At 48.4% G+C, this 22,823-nt stretch overlaps 9 protein-coding genes across 9 annotated transcripts; 7 read left to right on the top strand and 2 right to left on the bottom strand.

The window, feature by feature from the left end:
- Positions 1 to 59: 59 nt before the first annotated feature.
- On the top strand, positions 60 to 1,916 carry AO090026000088 (ankyrin repeat domain-containing protein; the record flags this gene model as incomplete). Its single annotated transcript, XM_023236225.1, has 1 exon — positions 60 to 1,916. One exon carries the CDS (start codon positions 60 to 62, stop codon positions 1,914 to 1,916), a length of 1,857 nt encoding a protein of 618 aa, XP_023090892.1.
- Positions 1,917 to 1,991: 75 nt separating this feature from the next.
- Positions 1,992 to 3,722, top strand: AO090026000089 (uncharacterized protein; the record flags this gene model as incomplete). The annotated part of the gene is made up of 1 exon (XM_001821536.3): positions 1,992 to 3,722. The coding sequence occupies one exon, from the start codon at positions 1,992 to 1,994 to the stop codon at positions 3,720 to 3,722; it is 1,731 nt and encodes a 576-aa protein (XP_001821588.3).
- A 157-nt stretch (positions 3,723 to 3,879) lies between these two features.
- Positions 3,880 to 5,535, bottom strand: AO090026000090 (glutamine synthetase family protein; the record flags this gene model as incomplete). Its single annotated transcript, XM_023236224.1, has 4 exons — positions 3,880 to 4,570; positions 4,648 to 4,691; positions 4,792 to 5,072; positions 5,136 to 5,535. 4 exons carry the CDS (start codon positions 5,533 to 5,535, stop codon positions 3,880 to 3,882), a joined length of 1,416 nt encoding a protein of 471 aa, XP_023090893.1.
- Positions 5,536 to 6,667: 1,132 nt separating this feature from the next.
- AO090026000091 (MFS transporter) lies at positions 6,668 to 8,178 on the top strand (the record flags this gene model as incomplete). The annotated part of the gene is made up of 3 exons (XM_001821538.1): positions 6,668 to 6,922; positions 6,991 to 7,392; positions 7,468 to 8,178. 3 exons carry the CDS (start codon positions 6,668 to 6,670, stop codon positions 8,176 to 8,178), a joined length of 1,368 nt encoding a protein of 455 aa, XP_001821590.1.
- Positions 8,179 to 9,939: 1,761 nt separating this feature from the next.
- On the top strand, positions 9,940 to 11,290 carry AO090026000093 (fungal specific transcription factor domain-containing protein; the record flags this gene model as incomplete). Its single annotated transcript, XM_023236223.1, has 4 exons — positions 9,940 to 10,389; positions 10,438 to 10,904; positions 10,962 to 11,265; positions 11,288 to 11,290. The coding sequence occupies 4 exons, from the start codon at positions 9,940 to 9,942 to the stop codon at positions 11,288 to 11,290; spliced, it is 1,224 nt and encodes a 407-aa protein (XP_023090894.1).
- A 1,090-nt stretch (positions 11,291 to 12,380) lies between these two features.
- AO090026000094 (cytochrome P450) lies at positions 12,381 to 14,070 on the top strand (the record flags this gene model as incomplete). Its single annotated transcript, XM_001821540.3, has 4 exons — positions 12,381 to 12,468; positions 12,522 to 12,997; positions 13,058 to 13,595; positions 13,652 to 14,070. 4 exons carry the CDS (start codon positions 12,381 to 12,383, stop codon positions 14,068 to 14,070), a joined length of 1,521 nt encoding a protein of 506 aa, XP_001821592.1.
- A 2,784-nt stretch (positions 14,071 to 16,854) lies between these two features.
- On the top strand, positions 16,855 to 18,525 carry AO090026000095 (uncharacterized protein; the record flags this gene model as incomplete). Its single annotated transcript, XM_001821541.3, has 3 exons — positions 16,855 to 17,208; positions 17,284 to 17,523; positions 17,599 to 18,525. 3 exons carry the CDS (start codon positions 16,855 to 16,857, stop codon positions 18,523 to 18,525), a joined length of 1,521 nt encoding a protein of 506 aa, XP_001821593.3.
- A 1,237-nt stretch (positions 18,526 to 19,762) lies between these two features.
- On the top strand, positions 19,763 to 20,326 carry AO090026000096 (uncharacterized protein; the record flags this gene model as incomplete). The annotated part of the gene is made up of 1 exon (XM_023236221.1): positions 19,763 to 20,326. One exon carries the CDS (start codon positions 19,763 to 19,765, stop codon positions 20,324 to 20,326), a length of 564 nt encoding a protein of 187 aa, XP_023090895.1.
- A 946-nt stretch (positions 20,327 to 21,272) lies between these two features.
- AO090026000097 (type III PLP-dependent enzyme) lies at positions 21,273 to 22,818 on the bottom strand (the record flags this gene model as incomplete). Its single annotated transcript, XM_001821543.1, has 4 exons — positions 21,273 to 21,346; positions 21,409 to 21,951; positions 22,149 to 22,544; positions 22,632 to 22,818. The coding sequence occupies 4 exons, from the start codon at positions 22,816 to 22,818 to the stop codon at positions 21,273 to 21,275; spliced, it is 1,200 nt and encodes a 399-aa protein (XP_001821595.1).
- Positions 22,819 to 22,823: the final 5 nt, after the last annotated feature.

Raw genomic sequence — 22,823 nt, 5'->3', positions numbered from 1 at the left:
AATCATTCAAGCAAGGGCCATGTGCAAACTCTGCGGAGCTTTCCTGCCGCTTTCATGAGATGGTGTTTCTCGATTATGCCTCGCGGCACTGGGGAGAGCATCTCCAAGATTTGGAAGATTTGGAAGGAGACACAGAGTCTCTTGTTCAATTCCTGATCTTGGACGGAAATCTCCGCGACGCTGCTATTCAAGCATTACATTTCCGCAACGGGTTCGAGACCGACCTTTCGAATGCCCTTTTCGAGGCCATGCCCGCAAAGCAGACTGCATTACACGTTGCAGCGTATTGGAACTTGACCAGGAACTTGAAGACGTTGATTAAGTCAGCACTCGACACATCTCCAAAAGATACCCAGGGTTGGACTCCTCTCCACTATGCCTGTGCAAACGGTCACTTTGCTTCTGCCGAGCTTCTTATAGAAAATGGAGCAGATATTGACACCCCGGATGATCAAGGTTGGACCCCCCTGTTTTGGGCATCATTTACTGGAAGTCTGGATATCGTTCGTCTTCTGCTATCCAATCATGCCAAGTATACCAGACGCAGCAAGTCAGGATCCACAGCATTGCACTGGGCCATATCACGGGGGGAAACCGAGATAGTCCAGGCGCTTCTACAGCACCATCAGACACAATTATCACTTACTCTCAAGGCTGATATCCGGACGCTCAGCGTGGATGATGTGAGGCGACTCAGTACGCCAGTGGGCGTTTCGCCAATACAAGTAGCGGCAGAAGCCAAACATGCCCCCATCTTTGATTTGCTAGTTGTGTATCTCCAGGCACCAGGTTCACGGGTGGGAGATGATGTTTTCGACAAGCTTTGGTCTAGAGAGAGTTTCAAAGTTCCTGTCGCCGAGAATTCATGGCGAATGCTGTTGAAGTCATCAAAGGGAGGGAAGTCATCAAAGAAAACAAAGGCTCTCCTGTACAGCGCGGAAACAATTTCGGGTCAGACCTACTTGGCGGAGGATCCGAGGAAATACTTCAAAAATGAGTGGGTGGAGACAAGCCCATCGGTGTGGAAAGCAATAGTTCTTGGATCTACCATCCGCGATGGATACCTCAATGCAGCTCGCTTGCTTATCGAAACCGGTGTTGATGTAAATTTCAAATCCAAGGAGGGATCGCTGTTGCACATCGCTGCATGCCAAAAAGACACAAGCTTTGCACGACTTCTTCTAGATAAAGGAGCAAAGCCTGATCAACAATTCGGAGCAGGTGAACTTGCGTTACACGTTGCTATTCGTCATGGAAATTTGGAAACGGTGAAAGTCATCCTCGCTAGCCCTCATGATGTGAATATTCGAGGTCACCACGGAACCCCTCTGCATGTAGCTGCAGGTCAAGAAGACCCACGATTCGCGCAACTTCTGCTCGAAAACGGGGCAAACCCTGAAAGCTATGACTCTCATGGAAGGAATGCCTTGCATCTTGCTGTAATGAATGGATTCATTGAGACGGCAAGGGCGATCATCGATGGTGGTGCAGATATAAACCAGTTTTCGCTGCAATTAGATAGAATATTAGATATGGGACCTATCCCCAGGTCAGAAACTTGCCTCATGCTTGCTGTTTTGCTTGCCAACAAGGCCAGTGAAAAGCAGCAGGCCCTGGCTACCGAAATGGCTCGCATGCTGCTTTCTAAGGGAGCAGATCCAACATTACAAAACAGCGAAGGAGAGACAGTTTTGCACATCGCCGCAATGTGTGGGATTCTATCATTCATTGATCCTTTGATGGCCACTGGGTCAAGAGTTGATACTGTCGATAATATGGGGCGGACTGCAATCCACACGATGATGCAATTCGCGGAGGTGTGTTGGGATGTGGAGGAAGTACGAAGAGCGCTGCATCTTATGCTTCAAGGACTACCTGAGCGCCCTGCAGCTTCACTTCTAAATCAGCGAGCTTGAAAGCCCATAAATCAGAATAATTTCAACCAGTATATGAGGTTAACTGGCCAGGTCCTACGAGATGGCTCGGCAAGCATGCTGGATATATCTCCAACCTTTGCGCTGTGGCATAACACTTCGATAAATGAAGAAGATGAGCTAGACACACCATTGACTCTTGCATTAAGGAGGAGGGCCTGGGGTATAAGCTGTGTCCTTATCTCCTTTGGGGCAAAAATACCGGCAACACCTTACCTTCAGTCTATTCTTGCGGCTGCTACTCGGGACCTTGATTACGAGATTATGGATGTTCTCCTTGGCCATGGAGTGTCCCCAAATGAAGACGCTGCCCTTGTGCTAGTAAGTGAGATGGTTGGCCATTTTCACGACCAATCCCCTGGTCATGAAGGATCATCTTCGTCTCATAGAAAGTCACTTAAAGAGATTGCACAAGCCTTTCCGCGCATTTTGGTTAGCCTAAAGTCAGCCGGAGTAAACGTGAATTTTCAAAGCCCATTTACAGGCATGACTCCTCTCCTAGCAGCTAGAAGCATTCCAATGGCAGAAATCACACTTGCGCTTTTGGAGGCGGGTGCAGACGCCTTCCATGCCTGCGGAGAGACATCTGATTCCGTTTTGACCGCCGCAGTCTTCAATAATCCTGAGCCATTAAAGCATCTAACCGCACATGTCTCCATCTCACCCAAACCAGACCACTGGACGCGTCACCTATGTTCTCCGACTCCCTCTGATATAAAGGACATCTTTTGCCGCATCTGTAATGCGTTGGCGCAATTCGGGAGGTTGGATTCTCAGAATTCCATGAGTCAGACCCTGTTGCATCTCGCCGCAATGAGGGGAAACACCGACTTGGTTGTCAGCTTGTTGGACCATGGAGCTCATGCAAACATACCCGATAAAGATGGATGGTTTCCTATCCATCATGCTGGGTTCTCACGCGACTATTGCAAACTATCTGATCGACTGAAACGGCGACATCATCACGATACACTATGGCATCTTCTGCCCGTTAACATCGTACAACGGACTTCCAATCATCACCCCTATCGTTCTCGCGAGACTGGACTCCGGCTTGGGGATCAAGTCATCTGTCAAGAAATAGCAGAAAAGAGAAATAATTATGGAAATACAATGCTTGAAGAAGCTTTGATTACTGGTGACGAGATCATGTTCTCGCATCTCCTTAGACTCGTGGCCGACGTGAACTCCTGCATCAGTTTTTGTCGGAAACACCATTCTATTCTCCATGCCGCGGTATCTCGTGCCAATTTTGGGAATGTAGTGTCTTTGTTGCTGTCGCGCGGTGCTGATATAGAAGCGGCCGGTATCGACGGCTGGCGTCCATTGCATGTCGCTGCATACTGGGGCAATGTTGCTATCGTTGAAAGGCTGATTACTGCCGGAGCCAGCATACATGTCCCCACAAGACGGTTGGATATGTGCCATGGTAGACTTCCTAATCCTGATGAAAAGGAATGGAACGGTCAACCACTTCATCTGGCTGCAATGGGTGGTCACGTCGCTGTGGTTGAGCTCCTTCTGAAGCACGGTGCAGATGTAAATGCGACCACTAACCACTTTGAAAGGCCTACTGGATGGTATGGACCGACTGCTTTACACATCGCTTTGGACCGCGTGAGGCTGCAAAGGGAGAAAGGGAGTACAAACCGGTTGAAGGTTGCTAATATACTGGTAGAAAATGGAGCTTGTGTGGAGGGTGTTGTGGATCAATTGCAAGTAGACGACATTCCGTGTTTCGAGAACTTTGAACAACTCTGGGACAGGCTTCGAGGCTATACTAAATAGGTCTATATCCCATGGGATCAATAGATCTAACTCTAGACATCCGTTCCCTTAACCAGTCTCAATGCACCGCCGCACTTCCCTAGAAGTATGCTGTCAGTCCCAGCTCAGTTGTCCGATTAAGACAAGTTGGAAAAAAAACCCCGACAGCGAACACGTATCAGTCAGTCACGGCTTGCTCCCACAGTTGGATTTTATACTCCCTCGTGCCACCAAAGTGTTCAACGAAGCTGTCTCCAAACACCTCTCGAGCCACACTATCTAGCCGTGTGAACGTGGCCACTGCCTCTTTCAATGCCTTGGCCAAGGGCATACTCTTATCGCTAGAGCTACTCATATCCTCGCCCTTGGGCAACGGTGGCACAGGAATTTCGAGCTTTTTCTCTACGCCACGCCAGCCGAGGGCTATTATTGCGGCAAACACGAAGTGCGGATTGGCATCTGCACCAGGAACACGGATTTCAAAGCGGGTGGCATTCGCGTTAGCAGTTGGGGGTGTAATCAGTCGAATGAACGCTGCGCGGTGCTCCAGACCCCAGGATACAGTGTTAGGAGCCCAGAGGTCCTCCACCAGACGCTTATAAGAATTAATAGTTGGTGCAAACAGCGGCATGATGTCCGGTAAGCCTACCAATAGACCGGTGAGGAATTGGCGACCGAGATCCGACAAATGTGCCACATCTGGGTAAGGAGGAGACGGATCGGGAGTGTCGCGAGTGAAAGCACTTTTGCCATCGGCGGTAATGAGAGAAATATTCATGTGCCCACCATTCCCAGGTAGCTCGTGGCGCGGCTTTGCCATGAAACAAGGTGTGATGCCGTGTTTGATACCGTAGGCCTTGACAACGTATCTTGATATGGATATAAATATAACATGGTGAGCCTGGGAAACTGAAATGTACTATCTCAGCTTATGAGAGAATCTTACTTGCATAAGCTAGCCTTATCTGCCATATCCTTGGCCTCGCTGCACTGCAATGTCTATCGCAACATTCAGCGTTAGCATATCAAACCCGCAGATTATGTATCAATCAGTATTGTATTTCTCTTGCTTCGTTCGAGCATAACTCACAGCTTCAAAAGCACCGGGACCGCTCTTCGCACGCCATTCCTCAATATTACAACGGAACTGTTCACATGCATCGAGAATTCCGTCATGATAATTCTCACTGTGCAACGAGCGAGTCATGGAGTACCCAAACATACCCTCTGTTAGTGATGGTAGCGAGTCAACCGAATTGTTTTGTATGAAGGATGTGATGCCAGATGCAGCGCGTTCCGGGCTAAAACTATCACCCGGTATCCGAAAATGGCCGAACTCATACTCGGCTGCAAACATATCAGCCGGGGGTCCTCAGGTAGTACACGACGAGGGCCGGTTGCCATCGAACATATTTTCCGCCATAGCGAAATGACCGGCAGCCTCAACTTTCGCAGTCGCATTTTTCAACAGCCCTCGTGGGCACGCGCAGACTGGCTCTTGTGTGTCCGGGTCTAAGAAGCTGAGAAGGAAGAAAGGCACTTTATTCTCCCACCGGATACGCCGAAAGCTGCTCAGATCCGGGACTGCAATTAGATCTCTATAGCCATTCTCTTCGTTGCATATAGCGAGCTCCTTAGGATAGCCCGTGTCTTGTTGGTCCCAGCCAAAGATAATGGAGCAGAAACCGAACCCACCGGTGGCGATAGATAAGAACTTGCTCTTCTTCATGAGTTTGCCGCGCAGCTGGCCGTCTACGTCCACGCCGGCGATGACCATACGATCATTGTGGAGCACCTCGGCCACATTCGCGGCGGTGACCTCGGGGAACGACATTTTGGGAGCGCAACATGGCAATGAGGCTCATGGAAGCTTCAACAATGACAGTTCGAGAACATTCAAGGCAGAGCAGCGAGTAGTAGGTGTTGTCTTGCCGGCAGTGCGGAGAACGCGGAAAAAACCCTAAGAGTATTAGGCTTATCTAGAGCCAGACCCGCTTTCGTACCTTGTGGATGACGGTACCTAGTAACGTAGTTCACGGCCCGCTTCTGAGTCATACTGCTAGTTCTACTGAGTACGTTGAACGTTTCCATATCCAGTACGGATAAAACCCCGATATACGCAACCAATTGAGCTAAACTAGTGGGTCAAAATCACTACACAAGCCCTCCTCAAGTACAGATATACTATAAGAAGATACTCTTATATAGTATGCTTAGTAAATTTGTACGCTTTAAAGGTTGTGGAGAAAACTAGAATACGACAATCCTTACGATAAGATATACTTTTGTTCCTGTGTGGTAGTAGCGAAAAGTTCTAGACTTAAATTAGGATTCCCAGCGAACTTTTAATTAGTTACATAGACCCACTATATCATGTTATAGGGAATCTTATATGGTAGTCTGAGTGGTCGACTATAACTTCCCCGGGCCTTACATCGAGATTTCCTACATATTTGTATAGGAAACCATAAAAGCCAGCCTGGTATGTTGCTTCTATCACAGCTGCTTATAACTAACGCCTGTATTCCGCCTTTCCCGCGCGAATTATTAATCTAACCTAATTTTGTAAACTTTAGATACGAAAGGCCTAGTAATAAACCAATTTTTCTATTAACTATTCCCCTCGATCCCCGCTCCTCGTAGACTCTAGAGCCTTTACAGTTCAAAACCAGCCGGATAGAGTGTCGCCTGACTATTCAGCCATTTTTTATGAGAGGATCCTAAGCTATTTAAGACGGCAACGTACACAGCCAAATCGACTAGCATTACTTTCCTTTGTATTCGTTCTACTACTCAATTAATGATAGACACTTCTCCCTTTTCTTGCCTCTATATCCTTACCTAGTTGACAGGTGATCTCGAATCCTCGATTCTATCCTGTGTACTAGATCCTTCGTTACACAGATCATTATTACCATCTATAGAAAAACTGAGTCTCCTTTGCAGGTACTCGATTATCATGAGCCATGGCCGAAACTGAGACTATCTCTACAAATCCAAATCTTCCTCGTCCACCTTCTATCTCGTCTGACAATACAATACACGTTGCATCTGTCCCAGCGGGCCCCGGATCTGAGGATGACACTCCTCCCTTACACGCAGTCAACGTCGCCCTGCGGTGGAACGGGTCAAAGACTATGATCTGGAGAGTACTGGCTACCTTCTGGTGTGCCTTAGTCATGGGGTCCAATGATGCGGCATATGGAGCGATAATTCCTTACGTTTGTATCACCTTTCACACATGAAGCAAACATATACAATGCTAATTCAGACCTCATGTATCTTCCAGCTCGAGGTCTCTTACGATAAGAGCTATACTATCATTTCCCTAGTATTCCTGTCACCATTTCTGGGCTACACTGTCTCCGCCGTTGTCAGTAATCTGATCCACCAGCGCTTCGGTCGTCGAGGTGTGGCGTTTATCGGCCCAGCATGTCACTTGCTTGCCTTTGCCGTCATATCAAGTAATCCTCCCTTTCCGGTGCTGGTGATCATGTATATCTTCGTCGGGCTTGGAAGCGGGATCCAGAATGCGGGGTGGAACGTGTGGATCAGCAGTCTGGCCAACTCTCACGAAGTACTCGGATGCTTTCACGGGTTCTATGGTGTTGGGGCTACAGTCAGTCCTCTTATTGCGACTACCCTGATTACAAAAGCCGGCTGGCATTGGAATTCATGCTATTACCTCCTAGTACGTATATCAACCCTAGCGGCGGCTATGCGGCCTCTGCAATCCGAACAATCCATACACTAATATGAATCCAAGATGGGAGCTGCCGCTTTAGAACTCGTCAATGCAACCAGCGCATTCTGGACGGAGACCGGATCCAAATACCGACAGGACAATCCGTCGTCCCCGGGTAGTAATGGCAGTAGATCTCCCAACCAGACCAGACTATCACTGACCTACCGTGTCACCTGGATCTGCGCCATCTTCCTCTTCCTATATGGCGGTTGTGAGGTAGCCATCGGAGGTTGGATTGTCGTATTCATGACCAGTATACGCCACGGCACTCCCTTCGCATCCGGCATGGCCGAAACAGGCTTCTGGCTCGGCATTACACTGGGCCGCTTTATATTGGGATTCGTCTCACCCCGCATCGGCGAAAGACTATCAATCATCGTATATATCGTGCTTGCCATTGTGCTGGAACTGATCTTCTGGCTCGTTCCGAAGTTTATCGTCTCGGCTGTGGCGGTTGCACTGGTGGGGTTCTTCTTGGGAACTATTTTCCCCGGCGTCGTGGTCGTTGCTACTCGCATGTTGCCGAAGCACTTGCATGTCGCGGCTATTGGTTTTGCGGCTGCGTTCTCTATGGGTGGAGGAGCTGTCTTCCCTTTTATGATCGGGGCTATTGCACAGGCTAAGGGAGTGGCGGTGCTGCAGCCTATTTTGCTGGCGATGTTGGCCGTTGCGCTGATGATTTGGGGAACACTGCTTCGAGCGCCCTTACATCAGTCACAACATCAAGTTTGATTCGGAATGGGCAATAGGCATTTCCCGCTTGACTAGTATGGCAATGGAAGCTCGTTTCATGCAATATGGCTTGTGTCCAGTTGTAGAACTTGAACATCATGAAACAAACCAGCCAGAGGCTAGAGAGTTTCAGATAAATCCAAGCGGAACGCATGCTCGCAGTAGGTCAACCAGGGGTTGTCTAGCGAGAAATACAGTTTGACGACAAAAAAGATGTCGGTTGATTTAGTGAAGATTTTCCTGATAAATTAAGCGAGATAAATTTATAGTCGGGGTAGGTAAGTCTATATCAACAGTGGCTCTTATAACATCAATAGCTGTCTGCGGCACCGTTGGTATATATTCCGGTCGACATTCAAAAAATGAGATTACCCAGTTAGGACCACCATACTGGTCCTTCGATGAGAATGAAGTAACACGGGAAGCATAGTCTCATTCGTAAAAAAAAAAACACTGTATACGGCAGAGATCAAAATATCAGAGGGAACCTCACATCACACAGAAAATCATGCTTAAAGAGGTCTCTAGAGTTGAAGTCCTACGGATCAGGCGCAATTATTTGTGATCAATTGTAGTGGTCGTTCTGCCGGTTGACCACTCATAGAAGAAGGCGGAACAAATGGGCGGTCAATGGAGTCATTTACATTCCACTTTTCACTGCCAAGTGCCGAGAGCCGACAAAAGTGGTGAGTCCCTTCTCCGAACACCGAATTGTGCCTCCCCAAAATGCCACTTCCTCAACTTTTGATTATTGACCTCCATTTATCTCGGTGATTCAGTGTTACTCCGAATAATGCTCGCTGCTTCTCATCAGAAGACCCAGCAAGAAACGTGACTGGCATGCGATTATGTATCAAAACCGGATCTGCAAGTCCTGCGAACAATGCAGGGCTCGTAAAGTACGGTGCATCGGTGAGCCTTCTATCCGGATCTGCAACACTTAGACCTATGGCTGACACGGTAGAAGTATCTCGGGAGGACCCTTCCAGATGCACGCATTGCATTGTAGGCAGGATCCGAGCCATTGTATACCTGCAGGACCTACTAACCGGATCACCCGGCTTCTAGAAGCGTGATGAGCGCTGCGAGTTCAAACAGGCTAGACGCCGGTTCAAGCCTCAGCCCCAAAGAGCACCCCGTAGGTTCCGTAAAATGTCGGGTGCGTGTTAGTCTGACTAATGAATTAAGAACTAGGCGAGCCCTCGCTATCAAGCCTGGCTCACGGTAGCAGAGAATACAATGATGGACAGGCTACACCAGGCTTAGCACCATTATTTGTGGACCAGTTATTAGATAGCCGACCCCCCAAGGGCGTGCTTCATGATGAAGTTCATGTGTTAAGGGTAAGCAATCGTCAACCAGGATATTGCGATCGTGGCTGAACCCTAGCGTTAGTCCCAGGAAAACGAAGGCATGGCTCACACAATAAGCCTTTTCCCAGAAGATTGATCTAACCGAAAGATATAGTGTGCAGCTCGAACCTGGCCTTCTTTTCTGAGAAAAAGATTCAATCTTTGACCCAAAAACTGGAGAATTCTCGCCTCAAAGAGTTGGTCGACAGTATTGAAGCTCTCATTGAGGACCGTGTTACCGCACGGGGTGCGACGTCCATTTCCCCAGTTACGTTCAAAAAGCCACCCGGCTCCACGCGTATCTCTCTGGAGTTGACTCGGGCATATGTAGATGGTTGTGATCCGGAAGTTAGCCTAGGTCCATACACAGTCTAACAGGTCGGTAGTCTACTTTAAGCGTATCCATCCGATGTACCCGTTCCTTGACCGACAGAGCTTCGAGGAGACGGCGTTTTCGGCGACCCTTGCGCAGACATTGGAAGGCACTCCTGCATTTTCTGCTCTGTATCACGCAGTCCTTGCATTGGGATGTCAGTACCATGATGGCGGATCCTTCGACCCCGGGAAGGGCAAAGCATGGAAATTCTTCCAAATGTCACTAGGCCTAATGGTCGACATTCTCGTACCACGAGAATCGTTGCTTAGCCTACAAGCCTTGACTGCTATGTCCATTTTTGCCATGAACACCTGTTGCTTGCAGATCGACGAAATCCTAATCATGGAAGCAGCGCGCATGGCGCACGCGCTCAGATATCACCGAGCCATTTGCAGCAGAGAGCAACAAGTGTGGTGTCTGCGCACATTTTGGGTTATCTACGGCATGGAGAAGCAGTTAGCATTTCAAAATAGGGAGAACTCGGTAAGTTTACGACTTTCTAGAAATGAACCACTGCTAAAGCTGCGATAGTTGATCGCAGATTATAACGTAGGGTGTCCAATTCCAGAAACACCAGAGGCGAGCTTTGGGAGCTATAACTGGTTTTTGTCCTCCATCCGATTTGCCAGGATAACATCACAAGCATATGAGCTTCTATTCTCCATTACCGCCACTCAAAGCTCCACAGAAACATACTACACAAGAATTGATCATGTCCATGAGCGCCTGGAAAAATGGCGACTGACCGTGCCAGACGGTTTTCGACCTGGAGAGTCTTGTTCTCCACAAACCTTCACCGAACCTGTCTCTAAAATGGTCGCTCTCCAAACCCATTACTCCTACCATAGTATGGTCATTGCTTTAGCGCGACTTACCCTCCAGATCGGCTCAGACGATGGTGTGCGACAAGAAGACAGCAGACGAAGTCTGATGGCTTCTGCTCGACGGATAATTGAGCTGACTCAATATATTGACAAGGCACCCCATACACCACTGTTGTAAGTGATTAGCCCTTTGTCATTCAGTGCTGTCTGCGAATCTGACAATTAATGCAGTATTCTTGCCATCATGCCACTTGTAGCCCTCTTTCTCCTTTTCGACTTCGTAATCCACAATCCCACACACCCGGAAACAAAGACCAGTTTGGCAATGCTTGATATTGTTTCGGGGCACTTTGCTCTTGTTGAGCATGCATCGAATGGATCCTTGCCCTGCTCATTGGCCTCAGAGTTTGCCCACATAGCGCGACAGCACGTCAGAGATGTAAACGGTGGACGTGGTCTCGGGGAAATTATGGACGCCACTCTTACCCCGGCACAAAGACCTTTCCGTGGCCATATCAAGACAGGATCGGGTGTCGTGAGTAACGCTCAACTGCCAGTAGCATTGGAACACAACGCACCCGTAAGAACGTATCTTGTCATCCATGTGACCTATTCGGCTGACCACTGGACGCATCTAGGACAATCAACAACCCCATGTTGAGCTTAGTGGGGAGTTGGAACCATACAAGCATACAGAGAGCGTCGGTGAGTCGGCAGATAGTCTCTACTATCCTGCAATGGATGCTAGTTTCGACTTCGGTAGCGACCCTCTGTTGCCCGGGATTGATCTACGGACGTTGTTCGGGTCGGTCATGCCGAGTGGCTTTGATTCACCTGAAGATGCCTCCAATTTTGGTGGGATTATGCCGACACCTCCAACGTAGCGCCAGCAATACGACTTCAATGTCTGGCGTTGCCTAGGAGGTTACTCACTGGGTTGACGTGGGCAGGCTCACCAGTCATTAGCGCGCGGAGCGAAGCGTAGCAAGCCTTACTAGTAGTCCCGAATATACGACCTAGCAATGGAGCTATGCGGTGGGGTTCGAAATACTTTGGTCTGCTTACTAATGAATCTGGTCAGCTTGGACTAGTCACGATGGAATGGGTATTTTAGGTGGATAATGTCAAACGTAGACGTTGTAACAGTGTATTCTTCTATACCCTTGGCGCACTCTCTCACTGTTGCCTTAGGTGTCTATCTCCTATCGGGGTTCGGCGATACGTACCGCCTCTATCTCCGCCTGCCTGTACGATCCTTGTTGCCTTAGGCGGTAGCATCCCGCATCTACGCCACAATCCCTTGAGTGTGGAATATCAACCACCACATTGGTCACGAATATGTGCCTAGATCTGTTAGGGACCGATCTCCATTCCTTTGAGACCCACTTTCAAACGACATAACCGACCATGTAGGTCCATATCTCCGAAAGGAGGCATTCCTGAAGGTCCTGACTGGACTCTTAGTGGTCGACAAGGCTTCGGAGGTCGGGGTAAGCGTCACCACGCACTCTCTTCGAATCCAATGCTGGATGGAAGGGCCCCCACGAGAGCTTATCTCAGCAGGTAATTCCAGCATAGATATATAATTCTGGCGCCTTTTCCTGCTTATAGGCAATCAAGGTCGAAAATTGTGCCACCAGAGGATTCACCATGGCTGTTTCCCTGAGTTTTCTTACATATCTCTTTCTGATAGTTGCGGGCGTATATCTTGCCCGCAAAATAAGTAGAGCCGTTCAAAGTGTGTACTGCCCCACCAACCATAAGCCCCCGCTAATGCCAGGACTTACATAGTACGACAGTTCAAAAAACGACACGGTTGCTTGCCTCCGCCAAGAGATCACCATAAAGATCCCGTGCTGGGCTTAGATGAAGTGCGATCTATGCTTCGGGTGTTTCGTGAGGACTACCTGATGGAATACACGCTAGAAAAATATCGACGTCATGGGAACACCTTCGCGACCTCAGTTCTGGGTGACGATGATATATTCACCGCTGAACCGGAGAACATCAAAACCATCCTGGCGGTGAAGTTTAAACAGTTCGACCTGGGAGAAACAAGACGGAGAACATTCCATCCGCTCTTAGGCGATGGCATCTTCGCAGCCGATGGCCCACAATGGGAACATTCTCGGACTCTGTTGAGACCGAGTTTTACTCGGACACAGATCGCGGCGACCGATCTGCATGAGAGACACATCCAAAGGCTGATCAGCCGGATTCCTCGAGATGGTTCGACGGTGGACCTTCAAGAGCTCTTTTTCAATCTGGTATGGAGAACTTTCGTATCTGGAATACCCCGGTGTCAAAGCTAATAGTATATCCTCTAGACACTCGATACGGCGACTGAGTTTCTATTCGGAGAGTCTGTTGAGTCTTTGCGCCTTGGATCTTCCGCTGGGTCATCCAGTTTTGCCCATCACTTCAATGTCGCTCAGGATGAAATAGCGTTTAGTATGGTTATCGCACCATTCGATCAACTGATTTTCAGACCCAGGTTCAGAGAGTCTGTCAGAGAAGCGAGAGGATATGTCGGCAACTTTGTGAAAAAGGCTATTGAATACCGACACTCCCTCGACGCTGAGAAACATGCGGGTGATACAACCGACTCACAGTCGCGATATGTATTTCTCGAAGAGCTCGCCAAGGAAACAGACAATCCAAGCGATATCACCGATCAAATCTTAAATATCCTACTTGCGGGGCGAGACACGACCGCCAGTCTCCTGAGCATGGTATTCTACAACCTCGCACGGCGTCCAGATATCTGGGATCTCCTCCGAAGCGAGGTTGCAACACTCGACGGGAAATGCCCGTCCTTCGAGGAGCTGAAACAGTTGAAATACCTATCCTGGGTGATCAACGAGAGTAAGTTCAATCCTGTATGATGTTTTCCCGATCTTCACAATAATAACCACCCACAGCTCTGCGCCTATACCCCGTGGTCCCATCCAACAGCCGCACAGCAAACGAAGACACCTTCCTCCCCGTCGGCGGCGGACCAGACGGGAAGTCACCCGTGTTCGTCGCCAAGGGCCAAAGAGTCGCCTACGACGTGTACGTGATGCATCGACGCCACGATATATTCGGTCCCGACGCGGAAGAGTTTCGTCCGGAACGATGGGAGACCATACGACCCGGTTGGGGTTATCTACCATTTAACGGGGGCCCTCGCATTTGCCTCGGACAGCAATTTGCCTTGACTGAGGCGTCTTACACGACCGTACGAATCGTGCAGTCGTTCAAGGAGATCACTAGTCGGGACCCGGAGCCGTATCGGGAACGTCTCGCCCTTACATTGGCGAGTAGACATGGAACGAAGGTGGCGATGGTGCCTGCTTAGATTGTTTAATTAGTTTTTCTACTAATCGTATTAGCTGGCGCAAAAGGGTATTTTTGGACGGGGCATTCGTATCTTGATGGATATGTTTAGAATACTAGGTTGGGCTTCCGACCGACCCACGAAATCGAGAGAATTGAAACCTCACAGAACATTTCTACCTTATATTTGTATCTCATCGAGTACCTAACGGCGACTATTTCACATCACCACTCTGAACAAAGGGATATTCCTTCATACTGAATACGATTTTGTAGAACATGCCGTTATACTGAACTAAACCCTAGCAGTGAGTGAAAGCACATCGACAAAAACCGTTGTTGGCACCGTATAAAGGACAACCGGGATTAGCAATGAAAAGAGGATAGGTTTTGACGATATTTTATTATCTTCGCTCCCTACTGATAGTCCAGAGATGAGCTCTACTGATGTATATAATCAACTCCCTTTAGTTCAATGTAACACAGTTCTGGTCCGTCAAGTAGGAAACAAAAGATATCGATGTCGCATAGTAGCTACATCTCCATACGAACTATGGACAGATATCACCGCTAACACAGGTCTCTATTAGGGCCCAGGACCTGCAGCTATGCTTAAAGTATCTATTTACAGTCTCAGACTAGACCCTTCCCAAAACACAGTTGTGTCGCTGAATCTGGTCAAATACTCGCCACCTCTTCGAAGTTGTCGGAGAGAATAACTTCATACACACCAGCTTACTGGATTAGACAAGCCCTGATATATTTTGTTTACTAATGCTGCCGGTAGGAAAATGGCATTTGGGAAGATGACTCTCCATGCTTCCACTGATAGCCACTCCCTGGGACCATTACTTCCCTTTGCCAGGTTATTGACGATGAGACACTTATGTTTATCTAGCTCCCGCATTACAAGCTTAACGCATTATCTAGCTTAGAAGACTAAGAATACACAGCCAATCAGGGATAGTGCCCCTGTGCAAAAGATCGGGACGCGATTAAGTGGAACAGTGTAACCGTAACCCCAATCGCAGTGTGAAGAATGTAAGCTACAACGACGCTGCTTGCCGTGGCCCTCCAAATGACTATACAGCATGTATTTTGACAAATAGACCACGAGGTACGTTGTATTAAGCTTAACCTTTGAGGGTCGGTCAACCTTTGCACGGCACCTGGTGGCGGCATTATTTGTAAATCTGATTGCCGATCTGATAACCATCATGCTTTTATAGTTTATCAAAAGTAGACTTAACAAATCATGGCGAAGAAGTGGTTAGTCGCATCCCAGGCAATATCCAACACTGGCTATATCAGAGGGATTTATATGAAGTGTCGCAAAACCAGTTCAAATTCCGAAATGCCTGCCTGAAGAATTGTAACATTCAAATGGGCAAAGGCCAATGCAGTTTTCCACCCTAGTGGACGGTCTTCCCTATAGTCGTCACATCCTGACCCTGATAAAAGCTATACTGGGGACTAATGACAGGCAGCTACCCAGCAGACCACCCAGTCGGTGTCAGAAAATATTTACATTGAGAACTAATGTCCGGGATCAGGTGCTATTTTCTAGGAAACGCACCTATTACATGTACGTCTTATTATTCTAAGCGTGCATATGCGGTTAAAGCACTGCAGGGAGAACCCAGGGCACACCATTCTTATTAAGGATTGCGATGAAGCGATGAAATGGCAGGCAGCACTCCTTGCATACGAGATGTCACACTGCGTCCTGCTTAGCCCTTTCTCGATCCATTGGGCTATTTGTTTTTCCCCACTACTCAACCTTGGCTTGAAGGATAGCTGGGCATGCAAAGTGGATACTCAGCTTGGCAAGATCATCTTTTGTATTCCAGAACATTAATTCCCTTTTGAATCTCTCAGATCAATTGTTTAGTTATGTGGGTCATGACGAGCAACAATATACCGTAAAAAGTTCTACATGCATTAGCCCAGAATTACATATCAAGTCATTGGTGCTTCAACGAGGCATCCGTGGGGTCGAGGCAATTCCTCGCGCCGCCTAAGTTATTTTAGGCGTCCAATAGGAAGACGAAGATCTTTCAGCTGTCCGAAAGTGTGGTAATCACTACAGTCAACGTGCATAAGAAAATGTGCGCAATTTACTCCCGGGCCCGAGCTGAAGCATGTTAGGGAGCTAATGATGTCGATCAGATTTAGCGCGTGCGAACCTGCTTTCAGCTCTGGGTGGCTTTTTCCAAGTTATGTCGCGTTGGCTGCAGTGTTTTTGAGAAAAATTAAGGAAATTCAAATACCTTTAATTGACAAATATGGGACTACTTTGTGGTCTGGTAGCCATTGTATACCTATTCTCAGAGAATTGTCCGCGTAGATATTCTAAAGATTTAAAGCAAAGATTAGAGTTTAAGATTCACATCGGAGTACTCCGTAATATGACCAACAATGGTTAGTCAGTGAAATGGTTTTAAATAGTCTAAATTTTACGGTTCAGAAACATTAGGTAAATGAATTTGTTGAGAATCACACTGGGAAAATACATGTTTATTGAAAGAACTGCAGCGCTAAAACCCTGATGTCCTAGGTTGCATCCAAAAAGTGGCTCTTTCCCCCCGTATTGCCACGGTCTACGATAGCCCCAATGACTCCGTCGTGACCTCACATCCAGTGGGTAGATCGGATGTCGGTGGAGGTGCCTGGAATTTGTTCCTGTTCCAATGTTCTATGCATCCGAGGGGCTAGCCTACTATCTTGTGGACTTAAATAACATGGCCCATCGGTCTCCTGTCCTACCCCCAGGTTTACCCACATAACCCACCCGTAATACGACCCAATGAAGTACCCTACTACCGGACAGCTTCAACAAGTTCATCTTGGGATTGGTCCCAAGGGCTATGAACCTGTGGCTTCGTATCAAGGAGATAAACAATTGTACACTCAGGAACATGAAATCCTCCAGGCCAGTATACTGGGCTTCTGCCCGGAACATCTGTGGCATCATGGCTCCAACAAGGCTTCATGTCCCCGTCCCATCCTCGTCACAGCAAAGCATCAAGAACAGCTCGAACAGCTGCACAACGCTTTAGTCACCGCCATCGTGGATATTGTAAAACGGTGGTGGACGGATCTGGATGCCCGATTCCCCGAGCGCATGCCTCTAACACGAGATGAAGAAGATCTGCTGCGGGTATGTTCTTCAACTTCTTTGTCCTGCCACGTGGGGAGAGATACCCTATTTGTCCGATCTAACCCTTCGTAATAGTGGCTCGAGCACCAACATTCCCATAACGGGGTGCCCTACGAGGCTCGTCTGGGCTCTTGGAGACCGGACTTTCTGGTTGGGGACTACAGCGGTGGACCCTCGACGGAAACCTACCGTCTCACAGAGATTAATGCACGTTTTTGTTTCAACGGGTTTATGCACCAAGCATACGGACAAGAAGGCCTGAGCGACCTTGGTGCGGGGAGGAATGGCCTCATCCATGCGACCGATTCTTCAAAGGTAGGGCTTTCATATCTGACGCAACGCTACCGTCTTGCAACGTTTATCTGACTAATCCTTCACCACATTCAATAGATCCTAGATGGGCTGCTCAGTCTCTTCAATCCTGACCGCCCATTGCACCTGCTCAAGGGTGAAGAGCCGGGAATCGATATCCACATGTTTATCGACTTCGTGTATCGTCACATTGGAATCAAGCCCCGGCTGATCACCCCTGCAGATCTTCGGTTAATTCCAGATCCCCAAAGGAAAAATGGTTCTAAGCTCTGTTGTTTGGTAAAGGATCAACAGAATGCTTCGCTTATCAATGAATCCCCTCTACTTGTTACCAGTAAAGGTGAGGTTGTGGAAGAGGTGCACCAAGTTGGCCTGGAACTCCACCAACATGAGTTATTTGGTCTCTCACGAGAGATGCTACGTGAGATTAGCTTACGCTGCTTTAACGATATGCGCACTATTCTCCTAGTGCATGACAAGCGCATACTTGGTATCATCAAGCAGGAGATCCCGACATTGGTAGCCCGGAAAGTCTTAACTCACGACCAGGGAGAAGCCCTCGAGAGAGGCATTTCGGATTCGTTTATCCCTGGATCATCGGAGCTGAATGAGCTAATTCAGACTTTGGCGGATTCGCCGGAGTTAAGAAAGGAGTACCTGCTCAAGCCGATTCGTGGAGGTAAAGGTGCGGGGATTATCTTTGGAGATGAAGTCGGGCCCGACGAGTGGTTATCAACCCTTGAGCGTCTCCGCAACCCTCACTTTGTGTCGGGAAATACTATGTATGTGGTTCAACGTCGCATCTGGCCACGTCTATACGAAGTCATCCTCAACTCGTCAGGTGATAGAGGTAATTATCCACTAATTGGGACCTATCACACTACAAACGGCCAGCTATTGGGCCTGGGAACATGGCGAAGTAGTCCAGACAGAATCTGTGCTGTCAGCCATGGTGGCGGGTGGATCTGCTCTGTCTTGGATGAATACGCGGAGAGCTCAGAGTGATATTAAATTGTTCATGTATCTAGTCTTTCACGTGATTGATAATGATGGGGAAGTACTAGACACGATATAGAATGCACAGGCCCTGTTACTAGGTGTAATAAGGACGCAATAGGCGTCGGTCTACAGCGACATACACAAAACCGTATTAAATAAAAAAAAGATATATTTAAAAAGCAATTGCGCTTTGTATGTACTCCTTATGAAATCCGATAATCTAGTAGCAGAATCACGCAACACTGTCACGTTCGACATAGCTCTGGACTATTGGCAGCGAGTGCCGGAAGATCTCTTGCGCTTTAACCAACATTGAATTGCAACCGATATTACCGAGAATTTCAGTTCTCTCGTCATCTGCAGGGAGGGATCCACTTGCCATGGTCTAGAATAGCACCATGTACTACACCGAAAGAGGCTATTGCATGGTGATCTCAAGGACGGGGCGACGCAGCTGAACGATTGGATAGTGGAGCTTCGACCTAGTACTTCAGCTGCAGCCAGCGGAGCTTCACCAAGGCAACTTTGTATCAAAAGCTGTCATGTACACAGTCACATCGGCATCTCCTTACCCAGCTCAATTTACGTAACTTTAAATTGACTTTACTCAGGTGTGATGCCTAGTTGCCTACAAGGGGATCCTGTCAACAATAGTCATGCACGTCTTTCGCCTAGGGGAATTCATTGGTTCCATTCTAGGACGCATCCTTCCTTTGAAATCGGTGGCATCCCCTGCGCAAAGACACCCGGCTAGAATATGAGACTTGCCCCCCCCCTTACTGTCCTGTCCATCGCTGTCCTCCAAGGAATCCAGTTGCCCGTCATGCAACATATAGGACGTCATTTCCACACGGCGCGATCCCCGAGCATATGTGCTCGACTTCTCAACATAAGCACAAGCCCTAGGCAATACCTCCCGGTGATACAAAGACCAACTCGCCGATTCACAACAGACGCCGTGCCGACAGTACCTCATTTAGTGGCACAAGACCTCGCTTCCTCCCAGCACCTCCACCATGTTCGCGATGTACATAACAACCTCAAAGGCCACGGCATCCTCAAAATCAGCCTGAGCTTTCCCGACCCCAAAAGCCAATACCTCGAAAGCCTTATCGTCAGCCTCTCCAAAAACCATGGCCACGGCCTCCCCATCACACATAGCGCCTCTCGGGGCTGGTTCTGGGACGTCCGCCCCAGCGAGACCAGCTTTCAGACAGAGAATCACCAAGCGCGATCAGAAACAATGCAGGAATTCCCTTGGCACACAGATTGCAGCTACGAGCACGCCCCACCACGGTTTTTTGCGCTACAAGTTCTCCAGCACGATCGCTACGGTGGGGGCACCCTCTCTGTCATGAAGATCGACCGACTGAGCCAGTTCCTCTCTCCTACCACCAAGGCCGCTCTACTCGAACCGGAATTTCAGATCACCATTCCACCAGAATTCATTAAACACCCAGATCAACGTCACATTGTGGGTAGCCTATTTGCCATCGACACGGAAGACCATTGTCTGATGATGCGATACCGGGACGAGATTGTGACGCCTTTGAGCGCCAGGGCAGCTGCGGCGCTGAAGGAGCTGAAGGGCGCGTTACAGGACATGGAGGCATTGTCGCAATCGACGCTGCATCTTACTGCAGCTGATTTACCGGAAAGATCGATCATTCTACTCGATAATTACCGGTGGCTGCATGCGCGGAATGGAATCAAGGACCCAGCGAGGCATCTGCGTCGGGTGAGATGGAATGCTATTCCGTTTGCTAATGGCGTCGTTTCGCATTCAGCCGAGGTTTCCAGTACCTGAATCACGGGTCCTTGAAGAGATTATTCTCTAATTATCTTTTTATTTTTCTTTTCTTTTACTTATCTTCTTTATTGTGTATGTTAGGCCTCTGGTTGATTTTCTAGCATGAAAAGCAATGGCGCTATTCATTTGACCTCGAATTTTACAACTACTGCAGATTTAAATGCGGAACTACATGTTCAATGCAGAGCACTGGTGGAGCAGAGCTGAACTAAGTGAGACAAAAGAAGCGAGGAGTAATTCCAATGACCAATATGCCGGACCAATGATCGACAGTGGGGGTCATGGAAACCGAAAGAAGTCGGATATTTCCACGAACCCATGGATCGAGTACGGTAAAAGGTCGATCATATTCCCTGGTAGGATTAACCTCAGGGGCCACTTTCACCGTAATTGAGTTTTCTCTGAGGAAGCATGGACCACACATCGTGATAGCTTCGCTGGTCTACTCTCTACCAAGAGCAATAGGCGAGGAAAAGAAAACAGATCGCAAGAACCGAGAGAGATGCCGCGTTCAGCCGTGTAAACATCCACTGCTGCGGGAACATCTGTTCGAGGCTGCAGATCCTGTTCGTCCTGGCGTTGATCCCTTGAGGTCAGACCATAAGTGTCTTAGTACCTCGGCGATCTTTTCCTACTGTGTATTATTGGTGGAGGTTAAGTGGAGAGCTACATGACGCTAGGTCCCACTACTGCAGAGCTGCTCACTCAGCACTGAGAGTCGAGATCCAATCTCTGCGGCTGATGGCGCAGCTGAAAGCTGCGTCGAAATGGTGCTCAGTGGATCAACGGATCCACACGGACTCTTCTTAATAGCCGCGGGTTGCTGACCGTGTCTCTTCTGCCAGGCAAATTATAATACTGGACTAGTCAAATCTAGAAGGATGCTTTTGCACAGGAAGAGGTAGGGTTGTCGGGGTGTATATGAGGTTTGATAGGTCAGACATTAGAAATCTTGGTAAATTACAGTGTAGCTATTCGGAAACCCATTAAACTGGGATGATGCCGACATTGTATAGGCTAAAGACGTCATCAGTTCCACCCAGCTCTTTAGTAATCAATGGCTAGAAAAAAAGACTCACCTCCCATATCCTTGTATACCAACCAATCACCAACCTTAACCTCACCATCCATGACAACTTCTTTCGCGATTTGATCGATGCTGTCGCAAGTAGGGCCCCAGAGGGAGTACCTGTGCTCCCCACTTTCTCGATGATCATCTCTTCCTTCATTTTGTTTAACCAGTACTGGCATGTACTCTTCACCCTCACTCCAGCCGCAGCTGAAACAACCGTACAGTCCGTCATTTTGATACAGCATGTCCGCGGGGTTGGAAGGAGCTGCTCCAATATGCGTGCGACGCGCAATAACCTTGCAAACTAAGGTGTAACATGGTGTTGCAAAGAATCGGCCTGGCTCTGCAATTACCCGCACTGGTCGATCGCCGAACTCTCGTGCGAGGGCTGGGCGTAGGCTCGAAGCCATGAACTCGAAGTTTGTGTGTTGGAATCCACCGCCCACGTCTAGAACGGTCATGTTGAACCCTAGACGTTCACCTTGGTCGAACACGTGCCTTGCCTGCTGTATAGCTGTGGTAAATGCCTCGGGGTCAGACGCTCCAGACCCTGACATCCGTTAGCTACCGAACCTAGGAGAGATAGCTCTTGCATTGAATGATACTGTGCATGAGGCCACGAAAAAAAAAAGAAAAAGAAAAAGAAAAAAAAAAGAAAAAAAAAAGAAAAGAAAGGAAAAGATTGGAAAACCGAGGAGCCGAAAGCATGTCGCAGAGATCAACTACCAGTTAAGCACAGTAACATACCGATGTGAAAGCTGACACCTACTATCTGCAGGTGTAATTCCCTTGCCCTCTCTAGCAAGGCTACCGTAGTGTTCCAAGGGGCACCAAACTTGTCGCCCAGACAGACTTTTGCCCCGTCATCTTCAGCAAATATACGAAGCAGGAGCCCTATCTGCGGACTATGTTGTTTGACCTTCTCCAGTTCATCGATATTATCAAAGGTAGCCCAGCGAATACCTTGCTTAGCGGCAAAGTGTAGCGCGGAAATTGACTTGCATGGATGGGCAAAGATGATGCGAGAAGGGTCAACGCCCAGGCTAAGGATAAGTTCAATTTCGCCCTGGGAGGCGCAATCAAAGTTGACTCCTAGCCGGTCGAGGTACCGGAGGAAGTTCACATCTGAGTTGCATTTCACCGCTGTACTCTTGATTTAGCATTACATTTACAATTTCCTGATAGCTCGAGTATCCCTGACCTACAAGGGAGGGAGGGATGAATACTGACCATAGAATGGCTGGATATCTGGCAAGGAGCTCTTCCACCGCAGGTGTTGTTCGACAATCCTGCTGCCATCGGCCACGAAGAAGGGATGATCACTTTGGGAAACATATGGGTCGTTGCTCAATTCCTCAATATGTTTGCGGATCAGGTTGTCAACGACCTCATCTGCAGAGATGCCCACACTTCCCATTCTGA

This window comes from Aspergillus oryzae, chromosome 3 (genome assembly GCF_000184455.2).
Source record: "Aspergillus oryzae RIB40 DNA, chromosome 3".
In the NCBI taxonomy this organism is placed as follows: domain Eukaryota; kingdom Fungi; phylum Ascomycota; class Eurotiomycetes; order Eurotiales; family Aspergillaceae; genus Aspergillus; species Aspergillus oryzae.
The sequence above is the reverse complement of the archived record's forward strand: the minus strand, read 5'-3'. Positions and strand labels throughout refer to the sequence as shown.